Below are 24,105 nucleotides of genomic sequence, written 5' to 3' on the forward strand. Positions count from 1 at the left end.
CATTCTTATTGCATATAATCAGATTAAGGAAAGAAAATCTCAATGATTTAATTCTGGTCACAGAATCCGAAGGTATGATAATTATTGCCCCCTGGTGGCTGGGTTGGTAAAGGCAGTGTGTAGCTGAGCCAGTCACAGCGCAAGGTCCAGGTCTGATCACCAGTCTGTGCTGGGTTGGGCTGATACCAACTTGGGTGGTAGTCGGGGTGCTCCAATTACCCACGGCATCCCTCTGCTAAGAGTTGGAAAAACACAACAGTTAGGGTTCTCGCCCCTGTTCGCTATCAAGTGACCCTCGATAGAAAGTGCACTTCCTCGGAACACACAGCACAGAAGGAGGCCATTCGGCCCACCGTGCCTGTGCCAGCTCTTTGAAAGAGCTCTCCAATTAGTCCCACTCTCCCCCTGCTCTTTCCCCCGTAGCCCTGCAAATGTTTCCTTTTCAAGTATTTATCCAATTCCCCTTTTAAATGGAAAGAAACTGCAAAGTGCTACAGTACAAAGGGATCTGGGGGTCCTGGTACATGAAACACAAAAAGTTAGTATGCAGGTACAGCAGGTGATCAGGAAGGCCAATGGAATCTTGGCTTTTATTGCAAGGGGGATGGGAGTATAAAAGCAGGGAAGTCTTGCTGCAGTTATACAGGGTACTGGTGAGGCCACACTTGGAATACTGCGTACAGTTTTGGTTTCCATATTTAAGAAAAGATATACTTGCTCTCGAGGCAGTTCAGAGAAGGTTCACTCGGTTGATTCCGGAGATGAGGGGGTTGACTTATGAGGAAAGGTTGAGTAGGTTGGGCCTCTACTCATTGGAATTCAGAAGAATGAGAGGCGATCTTATCGAAACATATAAGAATTGTGAGTGGGCTTGATCGGGTCGATGCGGTGAGGATGTTTCCACTGATGGGTGAGACTAGAACTAGGGGGCATAATCTTAGAATAAGGGGCTGTCCTTTCAAAACTGAGATGAGGAGAAACTTCTTCACTCAGAGGGTAGTAAATCTATGGACTTTGCTACCCCAGAGGGCTGTGGAAGCTGCGACATTAAATAAATTTAAAATGGAGATAGACAGTTTCCTAGCAGATAAGGGAATTAGGGGTTACGGGGAGAGGGCAGGGAAGTGGACGTGAGTCTAAGTTCGGATCAGCCATGATCCTATTGAATGGTGGAGCAGGCCCGAGGGGCCGTATGGCCTACTCCTGCTTCTACTTCTTATGTTCTTTTGAAAGTTACTATTGAATCTGCTTCCACCGCCCTGTCAGGCAGCGCATTCCAGATCACAACAAATTACAACGTAAATAAATTCTTCTCATCTCCCCCCTCTGGCAATTATCTTCAAATCGGTGTCCCTTGGTAACCGACCCTCCTGCCAGTGGAAACAGTTTCTCCTTATTTAATCCATGAAAACTCTTCATTATTTTACACAGCTATATTTTGAACTTGTGCACATGTTGGGGGGAGGAGTGGATTTGATTTGCCTGCGGTGTCTCCCACGGTCAAATAACACGTTGACATTCGCTGTCTAGACTCACAAATGAAGAGCGGGTGCCCGGCCGAGGAACCTGGTGTCTGTGGGTCTGCATGACAGCAGCAGTCAGGCTCACCGAGAGAAGGAAAAGGGAAGAAAACGTCGACCAACTCTCTCGATTTGCGAAAGAGCACCACAGCTGCACGGCAAAAAAAACAAACAGAACTGCCAGCTCCAACAACAGCTGCGCAAAACGTCCTGTTTCTATATGAAGAAAAATCCAGCCAGTCTTTTCTGGCTCTATTGGAAACTTGCTCTCTGTGGGTGAACAAAGGAAGGGGGAGTGAGACAGAGACAGCGACTGATTAGGACCAAAAACACTTGCTTTGCGCTTATTGGCGAGGCTGCATTCCTGTTGGTGTAGTTGACCAAGGCGTTGAACGATTGGTTCACCCACTGCCAAAATACCACCGCTGGAACTGTTCTGAAAAGGAATAGGGAAAAATACCGGTCACAGCGATCATGGCAGTCTCAGGGAAAGGTCACACAAACACATGAAACATCAGTAGCTGCAATTTGTTTTTTTTTCCCCCCTCCCATTCATTCACGGGATGTGGGCGTCGCTGGCAAGGCCAGTATTTATTGCCCACCCCTAATTGCCCTCGAGAAGTTAGCGGTGAGCCGCCACCTTGAGTGGCACAGGGCAGTTAAGAGTCAACCACATTGCTGTTGGTCTGGATTCACATATAGGCCCAGACCAGGTAAGGATGACAGATTTCCCTCCCTAAAAAAGGACATTACTGAATCAGATGGGTTTTATAAAACAATCTGGTATCACGGTCAATACTGAAAGTAGCTTTTTTTTATTCCAGATTTATTTGATTAACCAAATTTAAATTCCCCAGCTGCCGTGGTGGGATTTGAACTCACGTCTCTGGATCACCAGTCCAGTCATGTAACCACTATGCTACCGTACCCCAAACATAGTAATTGCCAATCTCAAACATGCTACCACGGGATTGGTGCAGTGCGCAAGGACAGAGGATCCTCCGGTCAGCTTGGCTCGGTGTGTGAGGTCAGAAGTTTGTGGGTTCAAGTGCCACACAGGACATCAGCAATATCTCAAACGGCTTCATGTACAATGAATGGCTTTGAAGCGTATTGAAATGGAGTGACTCCTGTTATGTAGACAAACACATTAGTCATTTTTGCACACAAAAGCTCCCACAAACAGCAATGAGATGAATGGGCAGTCAACCAGTTTTTGGTGGCATTGGTTGAAGAACGAATGAATAAAACTTTGCATTTGTATAGCATCTTTCACATCCTCAGAATCTCCCAAAGCGCTTCACAGCCAATGAACTACATTTGAAGTGTAGTCACGGTTGAGACTGGAGGAAAACACAGCAGCCAATTTACACACAGCAAGATCCCACAAACAGCAATGTGATAAATGACCAGGTAATCCGTTTTAGCGATGTTGCTTGAAAGATAAATATTGGCCAGAACACCAGGGGAGGGCTCCCTGCTCTTCTTTTAATTAATGCCCTGGGATCTTTTACAAGATACAAGGAGGGAGAGAGAAAACGGGGGTCTACAGACCTGTTAGCCTCACATCAGTAGTTGGAATCTATTATAAAGGGTAGGCCATTCAGGACTGAGATGAGAAGAAATTTCTTCACACAGAGGGTGGTGAATCTTTGGAATTCTCTCCCCCAGGAGGGCTGTGGAGGCTCAGTCATTGGGTATATTCAAAACAGAAGTCGATAGATTTCTGACCAGTAAAGGCATCAAGGGATATGGCGATAGGGCTGGTGAATGGAGTTGAGGCAGAAGATCAGCCATGATCTCATTGAATGGCGGAGCAGGCTCGAAGGGCCGGATGGCCTACTCCTGCTCCTATTTCTTATGTTCTTATGTACAACAACTCTCATCCAAAAAGAGTACAAAATAAATGGGAACAATCCACAGGAAATGACACCGGATTGGGATCTCATGGTCTGACTGGAAAATACCCATAATCTATTAGCACAATGTACAACAGTGGTGAGTAAGGCAGATAAGATATTAGGATGTATCGCTCGAGGGGCAGAGCACACAAGTTCAAGGCAGTAATAAAGGACTGCTCCACCCCCACCTTGACTGTTGTGTGCTGTTCTCTGCACCATACCATGAGGGGACAGCCTGGTCTCGGAGGGGAGTGCAAAGGGCAACCAAGTTGCTAAATGTGATTGAGCACCAGTGCAATGAGGAAAAACCATGGATACTCGGGAACTTTACACTGGACAAAGAGGTTATCGTACCGAGGTATTCGAGGTCCTGAATGAAAGAGATTAAATTGGATCCTGAAGCAATGTTTAATATTAACACGAGGTTTAGGAAATGGGAATGTAGATCAAGCATAAGTCAAGAAAAGGTGAATACGGCTAAGAGATTGGCACTGAATATTGGACAGGATGTACAACAGGCGTCGGAAGCGATACCCCCTTTTGCGTCCTCACCCAAGTCAAATTTCACCCCCAATATCTTCACACAGAGGGCGGTGCATGTGTGGAACAACCGACCATGGAGGCTGTACAAGTGGGCGATGGTATTAAGATCACCTGGCGATGTGTCATGGGTAATTGTGGTCTCCTGAAACTTGCCTTATGGAGCCAGGGAGGAAATTCTAGAGATTTTCCTGAACTTGGTCTTTGTTTTTGCCAGAAATTAGCACTACTAGTGAATGGAGAGGATGGTGCAGGAGGGCGAGTACTGCTGGCCCTGTGGTGCCAACAACTGCAGAAATGGATAGAAAATAATAAAAACACCTAAATGTCTATCCACCTTGTGCAATGGGGAGAGGGGGAATGGGCAAGAGCACTTACTGTAGCTCTCCTAATGCCTTAGTGTAGATCAACTATTAAAGTCCTGAGCCTTAAAGACTGGAAGGTCACAGATTCGATTCCCGATCTGTGCTGACAGAGTCTTACATGGAACATTGGTATCAATAAGCAATGGGGAGGTGGGGGGGAAACATACTTAAGCCAATATTATTTAGTGTTGTGTCAAACCACTTCTTGTGTAATGCCCTTAACTCACCTTCATTGATGCTGACACTCTTCTCCACACTTCTGCTACCTCCAAATTCAACTTATCCAATGTCCTTTTCCCAACTCATCCAAAACTTCACCTCAGCATCCTGTCCCACACCGAGCCTTGCCACTATCCTCACCGACGGCCATTAGCTCCCCATCCCCCCACCGAAATCAAAATCCTCATTCTCAGACACAAGCCCCTTCCCAGGCCTCACCCCACCCTACCTCCAACCCCAGGTCCCAGTCCATTGCCCTTCTGTCCTCTGACACTGGCATCTTGGTACCATTATTCAAGAAGGGTAGTAGGGGTAAACCAGGGAATTACAGGCCAGTGAGCCTAACATCAGTGGTAGGGAAATTATTGGAAAAAATTCTGAGGGACAGAGTTAGTCTCCACTTGGAGAGGCAAGGATTAATCAAGGATAGTCAGCATGGCTTTGTCAGGGGGAGATCATGTCTAACCAATTTGATTGAATTTTTCGAGGGGGTGACTAGGTGTGTGGATGAGGGTAGTGCAGTGGATGTGGTATACATGGACTTCAGTAAGGCTTTTGACAAAGTCCAATTTGGCACATTGGATCCAAAATTGGCTTAGTGGCAGGAGGCAGAGGGTGATGGCCGAAGGTTGTTTTTGTGACTGGAAGCCTGTGTCCAGTGGTGTACCGCAGGCATCGGTGCTGGGTCCTTTGCTGTTTGTAGTGTACATTAATGATTTAGATATGAATGTAGGGGGTATGATCAGTAAGTTCGCAGATGACATGAAAATTGGTGGAGTGGTAAATAGCGAGGAGGGAAGTCTCAGGCTACAGGATGATATAGGCGGGTTGGTCAGATGGACAGAACAGTGGCAAATGGAATTTAACCCTGAAAAGTGTGAGGTGATGCATTTTGGGAGGACTAACAAGGCAAGGGAATACACAATGAATGGTAGGACCCTAGGAAGGACAGAGGATCAGAGGGACCTTGGTGTGCATGTACATAGATCCCTGAAGGCAGCAGGACAGGTAGATAAGGTGGTTAAAAAGGCATATGGGATACTTGTCTTCATTAGCCGAGGCATAGAATATAAGAGCAGGGAGGTTATGATGGAGCTGTACAAAATGCTAGTTAGGTGCTGGAATACTGTGTGCAGTTCTGGTCGCCACACTATAGGAAGGATGTGATTGCATTGGAGAGGGTGCAGAGGAGATTCACCAGGATGTTACCTGGGCTGGAGCGCTTCAGCTATGAAGAGAGACTGGACAGGCTGGGGTTGTTTTCCTTAGAGCAGAGAAGACTGAGGGGGGACCTGATTGAGGTGTACAAAATTATGAGGGGCATAGATAGGGTAGATAGAAAGGAACTTTTCCACTTAGTAGAGGGGTCAATAACCTGGGGACATAGTTTCAAGGTAAGGGGCAGGAGGTTTAGAGGGGATTTGAGGAAAAACTTTTTCACCCAGAGGGTGGTTGGAATCTGGAACTCACTGCCTGAAAGGGTGGTAGAGGCAGGAACCCTCACAACATTCAAGAAGCATTTAGATGAGCACTTGGAACGCCATAGCATACAAGGCTACGAACCAAGTGCTGGAAAATCGGATTAGAATAGACAGGGCATGATGGCCGGCGCGGACACGATGGGCCTCTTTCTGTGCTGTATAACTTGATGACTCTTGGACACCCTACTCTCCCCCCTTCCCTCCACACCAGCATCAGTGGTAGAACCTTCCCTTTGGCAAGTGGGCTGGTAGAAGATTAAGACACATTGGAGGAAAATTTGGGTGGCGTTCATTTGGGGCACTAACGTTACAGCGACGTTAATTTTAGTGCCCCAAAAAAGTTAGTGCCCCCTGTCGTAAATTCAGTAGTAGCGCCATGTCTCCTTCCCTGATTAAAGGGGAGACGCCTAGCGCCGCACGCACCGGGGCCCTTGCCGGACCACCAGGGAGCAGGGTGCCGGGAAAACAGCCCGGCACTCAAGAGGAGCGCCGGGCTGAGCGATTGCGGCCAGCACCCCGTGGAAAAAAAGCGAAAGGGGGCAGGTGCTGGCAGTCAGCCAAAATAAAAATGGCCGCCCGATACCTGCCCTTTAATTGCGCCGCTGCCGCTGCCAAACCGCCCCCCTGATCCTGTCGCACATATCGTGCGGCGTTAGGTCAGGGGGCGCATGGGAGGTTTGCAGCCGGGGTGCAAGGCACGACGATGACGTCATCGGTGGCGGTGCAGGTCGCTACTGGCTATCGCCGCCGCTAACTTCCCGCTGAATTTAGCGGGAGGCGTTAGCAGCACCGCGCCCTAGGGGACTTGCGCCCCATTAGCGCCCCCCAGGGGCGCGAATGAGAGGCGCCAACTAACTCAATTTTCCCCCCATTAAGTCTCGCTTGCCAACACTTACAACAGTGAGAGTTTTGTGGAATTCTACTTTATACTGTTTGGTATAAAGAGCACCAAACAAGGTGGGTTTAGCTTATTCAGGCCTTCCTAAACTGATTATGTTTATAGCAACAAGTGAAGAAGCCAAAATGTCCTAAACCTTTCAATGATTTAGTTCCTCTATAAATGAGTTACAGGTCGCTGACTTTACAACCACTTGCAAGGACAAATCCAGGCTGGTATATGGAAATACATAGCTCTTTGAATCAGAAAACTCCTGGCATAGGGCTGTGTTGATTTACAGCATGAGAACGTACAGAGTCAAAGTCAGAGACGAGATTAGAAAGAATGAATTGCAAACAATGTTGGTTAGGAAATTTCCCATTCGATTTTCTTTAATGTACTACTAGTAAAGGCGGGGGGGGGGGGGGGGGGGGGGGAGAAATTCGGTATCGCCCCGTTTGGGGCGCTAGTATTGGCAGTGCGCAAAGTTTAGCGCCAGGCGCAATTTATCGCCACCTCGAGCGATATTGGGTAGCTGCGCCCCTGAAGGTGATTGCGGCGCTAAATCAGGCGCTGCACGGTACTCTTAAGTCGCTAACCCGGCGGCGCTACTCAATTTCTCGGCGGCCGGGCGCGGCGCAGGTACTGTCAATAATCGATTTCCCCGAGACACGCTGGCGCCGGCCAGCTCTTAAAGGGGCGGGTCAATTAACATCAGCAGCCACACTCTGCGCCTTGTAGGCCTCAAAATCGGCGGTGACCTACCTGTGGCGTTCAAAACTTCCAAGACATGGAGAGGGTCAGGCAGAGAGCAGAGCGCTTTAGCGATGGGGCATTGGAGGATCTGGTTGGCGCAATGGAGCGCCGGCGAGCTGTGCTGTACCCCAAGAATGGCAGGAGGCCTCATCAGAGCGAATACCGCAGAGCTTGGAGGGATGTTTCCCAAAGAGTCACCTCCAGCAACATGGTGCCCAGGACTCCTGTGCAATGCAGGAAGAAGTTCAACGACCTCACTCGGGTCGTTAGGGTGAGTGCCTTTTTCACAATCATCTTCATCCCTCCATCTGCACCTGACTTTATGGCCAGAGGGTGCGCGAAGTCCCAATGGCCATCTGCCAGCCAGCACCCATGGCCCTTTCTGGAAACACACACGCACATTCAGCTCACTGCATAATGTAAGGGCTATTCTACCATGGGGGCATGTAATGTCAGCTCAGGGCAGCATGTTTCATCACTTCCCGTCCTTTCTCCTGCAGGCCAAGCTGGCCAGGAACCGTAGGGAGCAGCTTCGTACCGGAGGAGGCCGGCCTCACCTGCAGACCCTCACAGACCTCGAGGAGCGAGTCCACCAGATTGTTGGAAGCCGGATGAGTGGTCCTGTCTCCTCTGGAGCTGCCGACACCATTCATTGTGCACAGCGATGGTAAGGTCATCACCTTTTTGAGCTCTCTCCTTCCACTTGTTCCCCCCACCAGCATGTTTTTTCACTTTGGACCCAAGCCAGAGCATTGAAGCACTCATGCATCCCTTGCTGCCACCCTGTCCTTTCGCTAAAGCCACTCTTCAACCTCCCTGCTTTCAGATGCTGCATCACCAGCTCGGGAGCCGGGCCCTCAAGCTGCCACTGCCACTGACTCCGGAGGCGACGAGCAGGAGGAAGCCGGACCATCCCTACCACCCTCAGGCGAGCCAGCCCCTCTGCAGACTGGGGAGACTACTTCCCTGGAGGGGAGCGGGGGGAATGCTCTGAGGAGGATCCAGCTCCAGGAACCAGCGGGCTACCCAGGGGGTAGGGAAGCTTGGGGGCCATCTCCCCGGAGGGCAAGTCAGGCCACGAGTGCTACTGCACAGAGCGCAGAAGAGGTGCGTGCCCTCGCAGAAATGAGCGCCCAGGCTGGGCTGAGGCACACTGAGCTCATGGCTGCAGTGGCAAGGATGCCTGAATCCATCGAGACACTGGCAAGGAGTGTCCAAGACTTCGGCGCAGCACAGGCAAGGAGTGCGCAGGACTTCGGGACAGCACTGGAAAGGACTGTCCAGGGCTTCACCGAAGCACTGGCACCTGCCATGCAACTGCTGAGTGCTGCCACGCAGTCACTCGCTGGTCTCATGCAGACGCAGATTGAGGCCACGCGACCAATGACTGCTGCCACCCTCGCTGGATCAGGCAGGATTACCCGGGGCCCTTGCAGCACCACAGCAGGCCAGCAATCTGTGGACCATCCGATTGCTGCGCATGCTGCGGTGCTGCCCCGTCAGAGTGCCAGTGTGTCAGCCGACCACAGAGCAGGTGTCCGCTCTCAGGATGACAGCATTCCTGATGCCACCGCTAGCACGTCTCCACTGCAGCTGCCACCACCTGCAGGATAGACTGCTTCCACCCATGGACAGCTGGAGCAGTCAGCAGCCGGGCCCTCCAGGCCCAGAGGTCGTCCAGGCCGTTCCTCAGGGGCATCTGCACTTTCGGACAGTCAGCAGGCCACCCCCAGCCTTGCTGCAGCCACTGGGGTCCCATTACGGAGGAGCTGCAGGGAGGGAAGGGGCCAATCTCGCAAGAGAAGCAGATCACCATCAAGGGGGAAAGAGTAGAAGGTGCTGCTGAAACGTCTTATTTGTGGAAATCAAGGCCGAGGATGCTGGTCTGAATGTTAGTTATGTTTTGGACAGTCTCCCGGGTGTGCGAGGCACTTATGTGTCAGTGTGTTAGTTTTGCTTTCTGTTGCCATTGCTTTGTCTTGTTGGAAGGAAGCACATTTTGTACAATAAAAAACTTTCTTTATTTACAATGGCCATGTCTGCTATTTACATGCATTTTGCCCTTCACAGGCTTTGGGGTATCAGAACGGTTCCATTCCTGTTCTTGGAATGTCAGCATGCATTCCGTGAGAGGGGCCTAGAAGCGACTTCTGATCAGCCTCTGATGGACGGCCCTTCCAGTTTGTGCCTCCCTCCCATCATGGTCCTGCTCCTCCTCCTCCTCCTCCTGTGCTTCAATGTCTGGTGGCATTGGCTGGGTACGTAGGATAGCGAGGTTATGCAGCATGCAACATACAACCACGAAGTGGGAGACTCGCTCATGCGAGTACTGCAGGGCTCCTCCGGAATGGTCCAGACAGCGGAACCGCTGCTTCAGCACGCCGATTGTGTGCTCCACAATGTTCCTCGTTGCCTGATGGCTCGCATTGTAGGGGTGCTGGGCGAACGGAGCGGGGTCATCAGCCACGGGCACAGAGGATAGCCCTTGTCCCCAAGAAGCCAGCCTCCTGGGTGAGCCGGGGCCTCAAAGGTCTGCAACAGAAGTCTGGCACAGGATGAAGGCGTCGTGGCTGCTGCCTGGGAACTGCGCATTCACTGCGAGGATCAGCTGTCGGTGGTCACAGACCAGCTGGACATTCAAGGAATGGAACCCCTTGCGGTTGCGGAACTCCTCCAGATTCAATACAGGCGCCCGCAAAGCCACATGCGTGCAGTCAATGGCACCCTGCACCATGGGGAAGTCCGCTATTGCTGCGAAGCCCTCTGCGCGCTCCCACTGCTTGTCCGGGGTCATTGGGAAGGAGATGTACTGCCGCCTCCTTTTAAACAGGGCATCCATCACTTGACGGATGCAGCAATGCACCGCAAACTGCGAGATGTTGGCTATGTCCCCAGTTGCGGCCTGAAAGGAGCCGCTTGCGTAGAAGTTTAGGGCAACAGTCATCTTGACAGCCACCGACAGAGATGTCCTGCACCTTATCTGAGGCTGCAGATCTGGCTGAAGCAGGTGGCACAGCTCAGTCACCACCTCCTTTCTAAAGCGCAGCCTTCTGATACACTGCTCCTCCGACATGTTCATGTAGGAAAACTGCTGTTGGAAAACCCTGGCAGCGTAAGGTCTGCTGTGGCGACGTCTGTTGGCCCTCCTCCGTCTGGCCATGCCTGCCCCTCTCTCCCTGCATCTCTGTGCCCTTTCCAGATGATTCAGCAGCAGGACGTTCCCCTCCAATGCAGCCCCCATAATAAGTGCGCACAGAATGTTTCCCCGTTTGAAATGCTCACCAACAGCAAGGTGATGGTCAGAAGGCTGAAGTTCTGCCAGCGCTGGCTCAGTGGTGAAATGGCTCTCAGTGTGCAGCTCAGCAACTCTCTGTAACTCTCGAAGAAGTTGTGCTCTAAAAATGGCTGCCGCTTTTATACCACAGCAGTCCCCTTTAAAGAACGCCCCCCCAGCCTGACAGCGACTGGGGAACGTTCCAGGTAAGCTGTCCTTATTAGCGCCAGGCGGAACGGAGGGGCACGCCACTGAATTTCCGGTCCGGGGCGCCCAAAAGGCGTTGCACACTGAAATGACGTCATGATCTGCCTGCGCCCGTGAGCGGGCGCTAAGATTTAGCGCCGGCGCAAAATGTCCGCTCAATATGGGAAGAGGCGCAGGATTCGCTGCGCCCGGGCGCTAGTTGGTTACCGCCCCGCCTCTTTAGGCGCTAATGGGTGGCGCAATCAACCGAATTTCTCCCCCGGTCACTTTTACCAATAGTATCTTCACTGCTTTGCTTTCTCAAAACTTATCGGTTTTCAAAACAAACTTTTTTTAAAAAATAAGAAAATGGAGGTAAAAATTAATGATTTACTCAAAGAAACTTTGGCCAAAGGCGGCCATTCAGCCGATCATACCTGTGCTGGTGCTACCTCCCCCTCACCGGAGTCCACCTGTTCCGGGGGTCTGGAAACGGTTTCCCTGGGGCCACATGATCCTCAAGCACTGGCAATCCAGCCCTCGAAGGCCGGGCAACTCAGTCCTATTCCCACTTAATGGGGGTGAAATTCAAACTTCGACGGTGGTGCAAAACAACCAGTGGCCTCGTGCACCAAGCCCGAGTTTCCTTTCCGTTAAGGTCAGTGAGGAAATTGGGCGGGTGGTATAACAGGCGGCCCCCGATCCACTCCCACCTCGTATTGCATCCCCGCCAAAGTTTAATTTCACCCCCACTATTTCTTATTTGTTGGCTGGTTCTGTAGCAAAAGAGCCAGAGGGGAGATGAGGCGAAATTATTATTTTTTTAAACCTATCGAGTTGTTGTGATCTGGAATGCGCTGCCTTGAAAGGGCGGTGGATGCAGATTCAATAGTAACTTTCAAAAGGGAATTGGATAAATACTGGAAAAGGAATTTTTTTTTTTGCAGGGCTATGGGGGCGGGGGGGGGTGGAAGTGGGACTAATTGGAGAGCTCTTTCAAAGAGCCGGCACAGGCACGATGGGCCGAATGGCCTCCTACCGTGTTGCATGATTTATGATTTTTAAAAAATTATTCATTAATGGGATGCGGGCATCGTTGGCAAGGCCAGCATTTATTGCCCATCCCTATCTGCCCTTAAGAAGGTGGTGCTGTAGTCCACGCGGTATTACTCCTAATAGCCCTGTGGGAGTTATACTTAGTCTCAGCGGTTCGATACCAAAGAGTGGCTCGCTCGGCCATTTCAGAGGGTCAGATAAGAGAGTCAACCACAGTGCCGCGGGTCTGGAGTCACATGTAGGCCAGACCGGGCAAGGACGGCAGATTTCCTTCCCTAAAAAAGGACGTGAGTGAACCAAATGGTCACCATTACTGGCACGAGCTTTTTAATCCCAGATTTAATTAAATTAACTGAATTTAAATTTCCCCAGCTGCCGTGGTGGGATTTTGAACTCTTGTCCCTGGATCATTAGTCCAGGCCTCGGGATCACTGGTCCAGTCACCTAACCACAGTGCGACCGTTTCTGATGATTCTGTTGTGTGGCCTGAAGATTTGGAAAGAGTTGCCTCACTGATCCATTAACCCCAAATTCATTAGTATCACCAACATGAGAATTAATGGGAACATGGATTTAAACTTTACATTTGGCCTCTGAGGCACCATGGTGCAAACCTAAATGGTCCAAGAAGATAAAAGCTGGGATATCTCTGCTCTATTTTCCATTCCCTGCTCAGTTCTCCTTGTCTTTTAATATTTTCTAATCCCCTCCGGTTCCAAGAAATGGTGGGATTGACGTGGCTTCAATAGCCACTTTGTAGTAAAGCATTCTATATACCAATACCCCTTTGCACGAAGAAATCTTTCGAATCTCCCCTTCACACTGTCAGTGCCAAATACAGAGGTTAGGCCCCCTTCTTATTGATTCACTGACCAGTGAAAATAATCTTCCCTCATCTCCCCTCTGCTTTATGTATTGTGTGTTCTCCTCCCACCTGTGGTGGCGCTGTCACAGGAGATAAATGGTTGGGTATTCTCTTGGTTAAGTTTAGCTCTCTTTGTTCGGAACTTGCCAGAACTTCCTTTCCTTCCAATAAAGCACTTCATGTTTGAATCTCTGAGTTCTGAGTCCTAAATTGTGTCTAGGTAGAAAGGTACCGACACAACACTCTGAAACTCTCTCAGAACAGTTCAGTTCGATCTCACTTGATCATTTCTGCTCCGTTGAACAGTCTTGGGCTTCAGTTGATGTTGATAGATATTACCAGGATAGATCACTGTACTGCCACCCATCAGTTATCCATCGCAATGATAATCCACCAGCATTTCCAAGGGCATAAAGTGGAGTGTTTAATTGATTGAAAAGGTTTGTTAAAGTTGGAGGGAGAATACAGAGATCATACAAGAACCGGTTCACAGCGCAGCAGTTTCAACAGATAAATCTACCAGAAGCTTCTCTTAAGTGAAAGTAGAAGCGGTTTTACATTCGTGCATTAACATCAGCTTTTAGGATCCGGTTTTGGGAGAGTTACTTCCATGTACCCTCCCTATAAGTCTGAATGTTTAATATTTATCCCTCAACCAACATCACTAAAACAGATTATCTGGTCATCATCACATTGCTGTTTGTGGGAGCTTGCTGTGCACAAATTGGCTGCCGAGTTTCCTACATTACAACAGTGACTACACTTCAAAAAGTACTTCATTGGCTGTAAAGCGCTTTGGGACATCCAGTGGTCGCGAAAGACGCCATATAAATGCAAGTCTTTCTTTATTGGTGATCGGATTTGGAATTTTTCTACTCTATGCAGCTGAACTACAGCTGGATAAACTCACCGACCCATCGGATCGCGCTGTACCTGTGGAGCAAATCCTGCGGACAGTACCTGTAAAACTGCAGCATGAGGCCGGTGATGGCCATACCGCCCGGGACCTGAAACGACATTCGCCCAATCAGGTTCATCCGCTCTCCGCTGTCGGGGTGGAATGCAGAGTCGTACAGTTTCTTGGCGTAGTGCAACTGCTCCTCCGTCGTTCCCGGGAGCAGAGTGCCAGCTCTGGAAAACAAAAACAAAAATGGCACAAACAACGCACGGCATCAAATTCATTCATTCTTTCTTTCAGATTTGCCTCTCTTCCGGGGCCTTGGTGAGTCAATGCGTGGTGCCACAAGAGTGGTGGTGGTGGTCCCCAGAATACCCAGAAAGGCAACTTCCCAATCTTGCCCACAATGTCTGGATCTGAGGAAGACACAACAACAACAAGTTGCATTCATATAGCTCATTTAACGTAGTAAAACGTCCCAAAGCACTTGACTGGAGAGTAATCAGACAAAAGTTGACACCGAGACAAAGGAGGAGAGAGAAGGACAGGCGACAAGCTTGGTCACAAAGAGGTAGGTTTTAAGGAATGTCCTAAAAAGGAGAGAGGGGTGGGGAGGTTTAAGGAGGGGACTCCAGAGCTTTGGCCTGGACGGCTGAAGGCACTGCCGCCAATGGTGGGGCGAAGGGAGTGGGGGGGGCTGCACAGGAGGCCAGAGTTAGAGGAACGCAGAGTTCTCAAAGGGTTGTAAGGAGCTCATCCAACTTTAGACTTGCCATGTTTGATTGATTTTTAAACCCTAATTCTTTGATTTCTCCTCTCTGCTCATTCAAGTTCTTCCACCCCACACACACTGAATGAGAAACCAGCCCGACAACTTGTTCCCAAGCCTCCGCCGAGGCTGCTCTTCCGGCAGCTGCTGGGATCGTGCGAGTTTCGATCACTGACATACACACCCTGTGGGTGATGTGGACAGGAGTCTACCATCAGAGGACATGGCTGATCACTGACATACACACCCTGTGGGTGATGTGGACAGGAGTCTACCATCAGAGGACGTGGCTGCGAGGAAAAGCAGAAGAAACCACAAGCTATTCACCCTTGAAAGGGTTCCCTCATAAGAGGTAAAAGGTAAATCTGGAACAGTGCTTCAAGTTAACATAGAAACATAGAAACTAGGAGCAGGAGTAGGCCATTCGGCCCCTCGAGCCTGCTCTGCCATTCAATGAGATCATGGCTGATCATCCAAATTCAGTACCCTGTCCCTGCCTTCTCCCCATATCCCTTGATCCCTTTAGCCTTAAGAAATATATCTAACTCCTTCTTGAATATATTTAATGAATTGGCCTCAAAAGCCTTCTGTGGCAGAGAATTCCACAGGTTCACCACTCTCTGGGTGAAGAAATTCCTCCTCATCTCTGTCCTAAATGGCTTACCCCTTATCCTTAGACTGTGACCCCTGGTTCTGGACTCCCCGGCCATCGGAAACATCCTTCCTGTATCTAGTCTATCCAGGCCTGACAGAATTTTATAGGTTTCGATGAGATCCCCTCTCAATCTGTTCCTGGGACTAGGGACAGGGTCACTGGCAAGGCTTGGAAGCTAAGCAGAGCCAGGCCTGGTTAGTACTTGGAGGGGTGACCATCAGGGAAGACCAGGTACAGAAGGTCACGGAAAGAGCCCCGAGGAGGGGCGGTTGGTGAGAAGGTCACGGAAGGAGCCCCGGGAGGGGCGGCTGGTGAGCAGGCCCGGGCGTTGGGCTGAAGATTGTCGGAATGGTGGAAATGGAATGGCGGCGCGCACAGACGCAGCGGCTTTGCTTCTCCCAGGACTGTGATGTTAATGTTATTTGTACTGGACTCATGGGAGCTTGCAAGATCACATTTCGTTGTGCATTGTACAATGACAATAAAGTTGAATTATTATTATCTTCTAAACTCCAGTGAGTATAAGCACAATCTCTCCTCATACGTCATTCCTGCCATCCCAGGTATCAGCCTGGTGAATCTTCGCTGCACTCCTTCCATGGCAAGAACATCCTTCCTCAGATAAGGCGACCAAAACTGCACACAATACTCAAGGTGCGGTCTCACCCGTGACAGCAGGAGAAGGAGTCAAACTGGTGTATGGCAAAGTGAGGACTGGTGTCAGGAAAGTCTTCATCTAACGTTTGATCAGCACATGAAATTTACTTCTGGGTAGGATAGTGGAGGCGAGAATATATTTTTGTAGCAGAATCATTTAACAAACAGTTGGCTGCTGTGATGGAGAATGACAGGTTGCTGCTGGGTGAATGAACAGCAAACAAGCCAATGGCGTTCCTCATCCACGACTATCGTGTGATCTCCTATTTCTCATCGACATGTTGCCCTTGGCGACATCATCCGAAAACACAGTGTCAGTTTCCACATGTACGCTGACGACACCCAGCTCGACCTCACCACCACTGCTCTCGACCCCTCCACGGTCTCTAAATTGTCAGACTGCTTGTCTGTCATACAGTTCTGGAGGAGCAAATATTTTCTCCAATTAAATATTGGGAAGACCGAAGCCATTGTTTTCGGTCCCCGCCACAAACTCCGTTCCCTAGCCACTGACTCCATCCCTCTCCCTAACATCTGTCTCAGGCTGAACCACACTGTTCACAACCTTGGTGTTGTATTTGATCCTGAAATTAGCTTCTGACCACATATCCGCAGCATAACAAAGACCGCCTATTTCCACCTCCGTAACATCGCCTGACTCCACCCTTGCCTCAGCTCATCCACTGCTGAAACCCTCATCCATACCTTTGTTACCTCTAGACTTGACTATTCCAACGCACTCCCGGCCGGCCTCCCACATTCCACCCTCATCCTTGTTTTCAAATCCCTCCATGGCCTCGCCCCTCCCTATCTCGGTAATCTCCTTAAACCCCCCTGCCCGAGATATCTGCGCTGCTCTAATTCTGCTCTCTTGAGGATCCCTGATTATAAATCGCTCAACCATTGGTGGCCGTGCCTTCTGTTGCCTGGGCCCTAAGCTCTGGAATTCCCTGCCTAAACCTCTCCGCCTCGCTACCTCTCTTTCCTCCTTTAAGACGCTCCTTAAAACCTCTTTCATCTCTAGAATGTTTCAGTCGTGGTCATTGTCGGTTTATAGTCACTTTTTTCTCCCGTCTGTATTTATTTTAGCAACTGCTATTTATCTTGAGGGATTCAGACAGGCCTTTGGTCTATTTTCCATTCTCTGCATCATTATCAAACACTTCTGCTATCTTAATAGCCTACAAATGTGTTTGGTCTTATTGGAATTTGCTCTTTTTTTTTAAGCTTTTTAATTTATTTTCTGGTACAGCGTGGGAAACGAGCGAGAGTCATTATCCCGGAGGATAGGGTGGGTTGGCGAGGTCACCACGACAATGCAAATAAAGAGCTATGTGATTTTACAACATTTTGCCTCCAAGAGTTTGTGGAAAATAGCTAATGCTGTTCCAATTCCTGAAAAACGCCAAAAATATGATCCTGGGAATCGTAGGCTTGTTTACTTGGCATCTGTAGCTTGAAAAGTAGGAGCCCATCAAGAAAAATGAATTGCAGCACAGTTAATGAGAATGAAGATGATAATTCTGTAGGTTTACAAAGGACAGGTCATCGGCAACACATTTCCTTAATTCCTTTGAGGATGAAACAGTATGTGGGATGTAATGGATGTTTTGTCTTCTAGAAAGCAATCGATAAGGTATCTCACAGATTGGATACTGAAGGGGGGCTTGGGCAACAGAGCTAGCTGGATGGGTTGAATGGCCTCTTCCTAATCACTTGTTTATTGTGTAACAATAGTCACTGCACTTCATAATAATTCATTGGGCTTTGGAATATGATAAGAACTTTCTAAATGCATTTTTCCCCCTTATTTTATCTGTATTATCCTGAAACAAATGTGACCTCCCATTAAAATAAGAGCTTACAAGAACAGAGGTCCAACACAGCAACACCTCAGACAAGGTAGGGTAGACTGTGTGCATCACCTACCCAACCACCACTCCCCCTTCCCAAGGCTACTGCTGACTAAATACCCTTATCTTCACATGTGTAACACTAATATTATGCACAATTATATGTTATACTTGAACACATAATCCAGGCGGACACTCCAGTGCGGTGTTGAGGCAGTGCTGCACTGTCAGAGATGCCGTCTTTCAGATGAGACGTTAAACCGAGGGCCCCTTGTCTGCTCTCTCAGGTGGACGTAAAAGATCCCACGGTCACTATTTCGAAGAGGAGCAGGGGAGTTCTCCCCGGTGTCCTGGCCAGTATTTATCACCAAAACAGATTAGCTGGCTACTATCACATTACGGTTTGTAGGACATTGCTGTGTGCAAATTGGCTGCCGCGTTTCCTACATTACAACAAGGGTTTACACTTCAAAAGTACTTAAACAAAAGCAAAATACAGCGGATGCTGGAACTCTGAAATAAAAACAGAAAACGCTGGAAACACTCAGCAGGAGATGGAACAGCTGCCCTTTCACCTCCTCCCTTCCCACCGCCCAGGGCCCCAAACACACCTTCCAGGTGAAACCGCGATTGACTTGTACTTCTTCCAACTTGGGAAACTCTCGATTTACCGGCACCTAAATAACCGGAAATCTCTGTTAATCGGCAAAATTCAGTAGGAGGTTCAGGTAAGTTTTACTTCATATTAGTGGCCGTGTAATCGGGGTTCTTGCACTTGTTGCTAAGCAACAGGGACGCTTGGTCTGTGGCCGGGCTTCTTGCACCTGGAAGCCTGGATGTGTTGCTGTGTACGGAGCTCTCGTACCTTTTAAACTATACCTCTCTGTAATCCGGACTTTTTGATAAACCGGCACCACGCCGGTCCCGGATAAAAAAAAGAGTTTCCTGTACTCCATTCGCTGCTCGCAATGCCGTCTACACTGGGGACACCAAACGCAGATTGGGCAATCGCTTTGTTGCGCCATTCAGTCCGCAAGTGTGACCCCAAGCTTCCAGTCACTTGCCATTTTAATTCTCCGTCGCTCTCCCACTCTGACCCCGCTGTCTTTGGCCTCCTGCTCTGTTCCAATGAAGCTCAATGCAAGCTCGAGGAACAGCACCTCATCTTTCGATAAGGCACTTTACAGCCTACCAGCCTCGACATTTGAGTTCAACAACTTTAGATCATAACCACCGCTCCCATTTTCTCGGACAGCAGGCGGTGGTAATGGTTCTGCTGTTAACATTTAAACCTCCGCTAGACCCACCTTTTGTTTCTTTACTTGTCCCATTACCACCCACCTTTTACAAAAAGAAAATACTGCAGATGCTGGAAATCTGAAATAAAAACAGAAAATGCTGGCGATACTCAGCAGGTCAGGCAGCATCTGTGAAGAGAGAAACAGAGTTAACGTTTCAGGTCGATGACCTTTCGGCAGAACTGGAAAAAAAGCAGGAAATGGAACAGATTTTTAAGCAAGTGTAGGGGCTGGGAAAGGGGGGAGAGGATGAAAGAACAAAAGGGAAGGTCTGTGATAGGCTAGATGCCTTGCACCATCATCCCTTTTGTCATTTAACATAGAAACATAGAAGATAGGAGCAGGAGTAGGCCATTCGGCCCCTCGAGCCTGTTCCGCCATTTAATGAGATCATGGCTGATCATCCAAATTCAGTACCCTGTCCCTGCCTTCTCCCCATATCCCTTGATCCCTTTAGCCTTAAGAAATATATCCAACTCCTTCTTGAATACAGGAAACTCTCGATTTACCGGCACCTAAATAACCGGAAATCTCTGTTAACCAGCAAAATTCAGGAGTAGGTTCAGGTAAGTTTTACTTCATATTAGTGGCCGTTCCTGGATCTGTGGCCATGTAACCGGGGTTCCTGCACCTGTTGCTATGCAACAGGGACGCCTGGATCTGTTGCTGTGTACGGGGCTCTCGTACCTTTTAACTATACCTCTCTGTAATCCGGACTTTTTGATAAACCGGCACGACGCCGGTCCCGTCGGTGCCGGATAAAAAGAATTTCCTGTATATTTAATGAATTGGCCTCATCTGCCTTGTGTGGTAGAGAATTCCACAGGTTCGCCACTCTCTGGGTGAAGAAATTCTTCCTCATCTCAGTCCTAAAAGGCTTACCCCTTATCCTTAGACTGTGATCCCTGGTTCTGGACTCCCCCGCCATCGGGAACATCCTTCCTGCATCTAGTCTGTCTAGTCCTGTCAGAATTTTATAAGTTTCAATGAGATCCCCTCTCATTCTTCTAAATTCTAGCAAATATAAGCCTAATCAACCCAATCTCTCCTCATACGTCATTCCTGCCATCCCAGGTATCAGTCTGGTGAATCTTCGCTGCACTCCCTCCATGGCAAGAACATCCTTCCTCAGATAAGGCAACCAAAACTGCACACAATACTCAAGGTGTGGTCTCACTAAGGCCCTGTACAACTGCAGCAAGACATCCTTGCTCCCGTACTCGAATCCTCTCACTATGAAGGCCAACATACCATTTCCCTTCTTAACTTCCCTTCTTAACCACCTGCTGCACCTGCATGCTTACCTTCAGCGAATGGTGCACAAGGACACCCAGGTCTCGTTGCACTTCCCCTTTTCCCCAATCTATTGCCGTTCAGATAATAATCTGTCTTCCTGTATTTGCCACCGAAGTGGATAACCTCGCATTTATCCACATTATACTGCATCTGCCCAATCACCCAACCTGTCCAAATCATACTGGAGTTTCTCTGCATCCTCCTCACAGCACACACCCCCACCCAGCTTTGTGTCGTCTGCAAACTTGGAGATATTACATCTAGTTCCCTCGTCTAGATCACTCTAGTTTAATCACTCCTTCCCTCCACCCTATCACACACCTTCCCCCCACCCCCCAACCCCACTCCCATTTTGTCCCTGGCTCTGTACTTGCTTATAAACTGTTAAATTTCTAACTTCTTCCAGTTCTGATGAAACGTTAACTGTTTCTCTCTCCACAGACGCCTGATCTACCGAGTGTTTCCAGCATTGTCTGATTTTACTTCATTGGCTATAAAGTGCGTTGGGACATCCTGAGGTGATGAACAGCGCCACAAAAATGCAAGTCTCTCTTTCTTTATTAAATTGTGTCAATGATGTTCCTGTAAGTGCCACATGTAAATATAACATCTCACCACACAGTTCAGGAACAGCCAGCTCCTCTGCATTCTTGCACCTCTGTTGGCCGATCGCCAGTGCTGGGATGCTGTCTGGTGACAGACCCACACTGATCCCCACACACATGCGTTCTCATGCTGGAATAACCACAATAAGTTGCATACCTGCAGCTGTCAACCAGATCCTTTGCTTTATCGAGGCTTGCATTCGATACTACCACTGTGCGTGGGTCTGTGATGTTGAAAAAGTGCTTTAGCCTGCCCGTGAAAGTGTTCGGATCCCAGCGCGGGGCATCAATGTTAAATTTAGTGAGGTCCACTGTGCTTCCTGCCATCTTGGCACTTTCAAAATCTGGAAGAGAAAATGTTTTTTTTTTTTAATGCTTTTTATCTTAACTGCACTTGCAACATCAGTTATACGTGGCGCAGCTCCCATCAGGTTGATAGTAGAAAGAAGGTTGATCTATCCCGACCTCAGGATGTGCCAAAGCACTTTACAGCCAATAAAGTATTTTTGGAGTGTAGTCACTGGTGGAGCTGCATTGGGAGATGTAGATTAATGGACACTGGTTCCCCGGGAAAGTGGAGGAATATACGAGGGCACCAACTCACATAGGAAACGCGGCAGCCAACTGCGCACAGCAAGCTCCCACAAACATCAATATGATAACGATCAGATAAGTTTTTGTTTAAAGTGATGTTGGTTGAGGGATAAGTATGGGGACAGGGCACCGGGGAGAACTCCCCTGCTCTCCTTTGAAATAGTGCCATGGGATCTTTTATCTCCACCCGAGAGAGCAGACGGTTTAACGTCTCATCAGAAAGACAGCACCTCCGACAGTGCAGCACTCCCTCGGTACTGCACTGGGAGCATCAGCCTAGATTTTTGTGCTCAATTCTCTGGAGTGGGACTTGAACCCACAACCTCCTGGCTCGGGGGTGAGAGTGCAACCAACTGAGCCACAACTGGGAGAACAGCACTCTTCTCCCAGGCCTTTGTGAGTTGGTGCCCTCATATATTCCTCCACTGTCCCGGGGAACCAGTGTCCTTTAATCTACATCTCCCAATGCAGCTCCACCAGTGATCAGGAACTCACCACGTAGGTAAGCACAGCCATGGACCTGTACTCTATGGATTTGTACATCAGTACAACAACACAAATAATCAAGTTAATAAAAATTAAACTCAGAACTGTTACTATAGGTCGCCACAGTACGAGTGCCCGCCACGGCACGAGTGCTCGCCACGGCGCGAGCGCCACAGCGCGAGTGCTCGCCACGGCGCGAGTGCTCGCCACAGCGCGAGTGCTCGCCACAGCACGAGTGCTCGCCACGGCGCGAGCGCCACAGCGCGAGTGCTCGCCACGGCGCGAGTGCTCGCCACAGCACGCCACAGTATGAGTGCTCGCCACGGCGCGAGTGCTCGCCCCGGCGCGAGTGCCACGGCGCGAGTGCTCGCCACGGCGCGAGTGCCACGGCGCGAGTGCTCGCCACGGCGCGAGTGCCACGGCGCGAGTGCTCGCCACGGCGCGAGTGCTCGCCACGGCGCGAGTGCCACGGCGCGAGTGCTCGCCACGGCGCGAGTGCCACGGCGCGAGTGCTCGCCACGGCGCGAGTGCCACGGCGCGAGTGCTCGCCACGGCGCGAGTGCTCGCCACGGCGCGAGTGCCACGGCGCGAGAGCGTGCCACGGCGCGAGTGCCACGGCGCGAGAGCTCGCCACGGCGCGAGTGCCACGGCGCGAGTGCCACGGCGCGAGAGCTCGCCACGGCGCGAGAGCCCGCCACGGCGCGAGAGCCCGCCACGGCGCGAGTGCCACAGCGCGAGAGCCCGCCACGGCGCGAGTGCTCGCCACAGCACGCCACAGTACGAGTGCTCGCCACGGCGCGAGCGCCACAGCGCGAGTGCTCGCCACGGCGCGAGTGCTCGCCACAGCACGCCACAGTACGAGTGCTCGCCACGGCGCGAGTGCCACGGCGCGAGTGCTCGCCACGGCGCGAGTGCCACGGCGCGAGTGCTCGCCACGGCGCGAGTGCCACGGCGCGAGTGCTCGCCACGGCGCGAGTGCTCGCCACGGCGCGAGTGCCACGGCGCGAGAGCTCGCCACGGCGCGAGAGCTCGCCACGGCGCGAGTGCCACGGCGCGAGAGCTCGCCACGGCGCGAGTGCCACGGCGCGAGAGCTCGCCACGGCGCGAGTGCCACGGCGCGAGAGCTCGCCACGGCGCGAGTGCCACGGCGCGAGAGCTCGCCACGGCGCGAGTGCCACGGCGCGAGAGCTCGCCACGGCGCGAGTGCCACGGCGCGAGAGCTCGCCACGGCGCGAGTGCCACGGCGCGAGTGCCACGGCGCGAGAGCCACGGCGCGAGTGCCACGGCGCGAGAGCCACGGCGCGAGTGCCACGGCGCGAGAGCTCGCCACGGCGCGAGAGCCCGCCACGGCGCGAGTGCCACAGCGCGAGAGCCCGCCCCGGCGCGAGTGCCACAGCGCGAGAGCCCGCCCCGGCGCGAGTGCCACAGCGCGAGAGCCCGCCCCGGCGCGAGTGCCACAGCGCGAGAGCCCGCCCCGGCGCGAGTGCCACAGCGCGAGAGCCCGCCCCGGCGCGAGTGCCACAGCGCGAGAGCCCGCCACGGCGCGAGTGCCACAGCGCGAGAGCCCGCCACGGCGCGAGTGCCACAGCGCGAGAGCCCGCCACGGCGCGAGTGCCACAGCGCGAGAGCCCGCCACGGCGCGAGTGCCACAGCGCGAGAGCTCGCCACGGCGCGAGTGCCACAGCGCGAGAGCTCGCCACGGCGCGAGTGCCACAGCGCGAGAGCTCGCCACGGCGCGAGTGCCACAGCGCGAGAGCTCGCCACGGCGCGAGTGCCACAGCGCGAGAGCTCGCCACGGCGCGAGTGCCACAGCGCGAGAGCTCGCCACGGCGCGAGTGCCACAGCGCGAGAGCTCGCCACGGCGCGAGTGCCACAGCGCGAGAGCTCGCCACGGCGCGAGTGCCACAGCGCGAGTGCTCGCCACGGCGCGAGTGCCACAGCGCGAGTGCTCGCC

General features: G+C 51.1%; 1 protein-coding gene across 1 annotated transcript in view; it reads right to left on the reverse strand.

The window, feature by feature from the left end:
• Positions 1-24,105, reverse strand: part of sfxn2 (sideroflexin 2) — a 115,834-nt gene that overhangs the window by 68,799 nt on the left and 22,930 nt on the right. Inside the window, exons 2-4 of the mRNA XM_085994293.1 lie at positions 21,229-21,415; positions 14,001-14,171; positions 1,858-1,956 (exon numbers count right to left, since the gene is read on the reverse strand). Of these exons, the coding sequence (XP_085850419.1) occupies positions 1,858-1,956; positions 14,001-14,171; positions 21,229-21,398 (440 nt within the window). The 5' untranslated portion in view covers positions 21,399-21,415. The remainder of the gene's footprint in view (positions 1-1,857; positions 1,957-14,000; positions 14,172-21,228; positions 21,416-24,105) is intronic.

The sequence above is a fragment of the Somniosus microcephalus genome, chromosome 8 (genome assembly GCF_052327205.1).
Source record: "Somniosus microcephalus isolate GS21.2 chromosome 8, FLI_Smic_1.0, whole genome shotgun sequence".
Taxonomy (NCBI): Eukaryota; Metazoa; Chordata; class Chondrichthyes; order Squaliformes; family Somniosidae; genus Somniosus; species Somniosus microcephalus.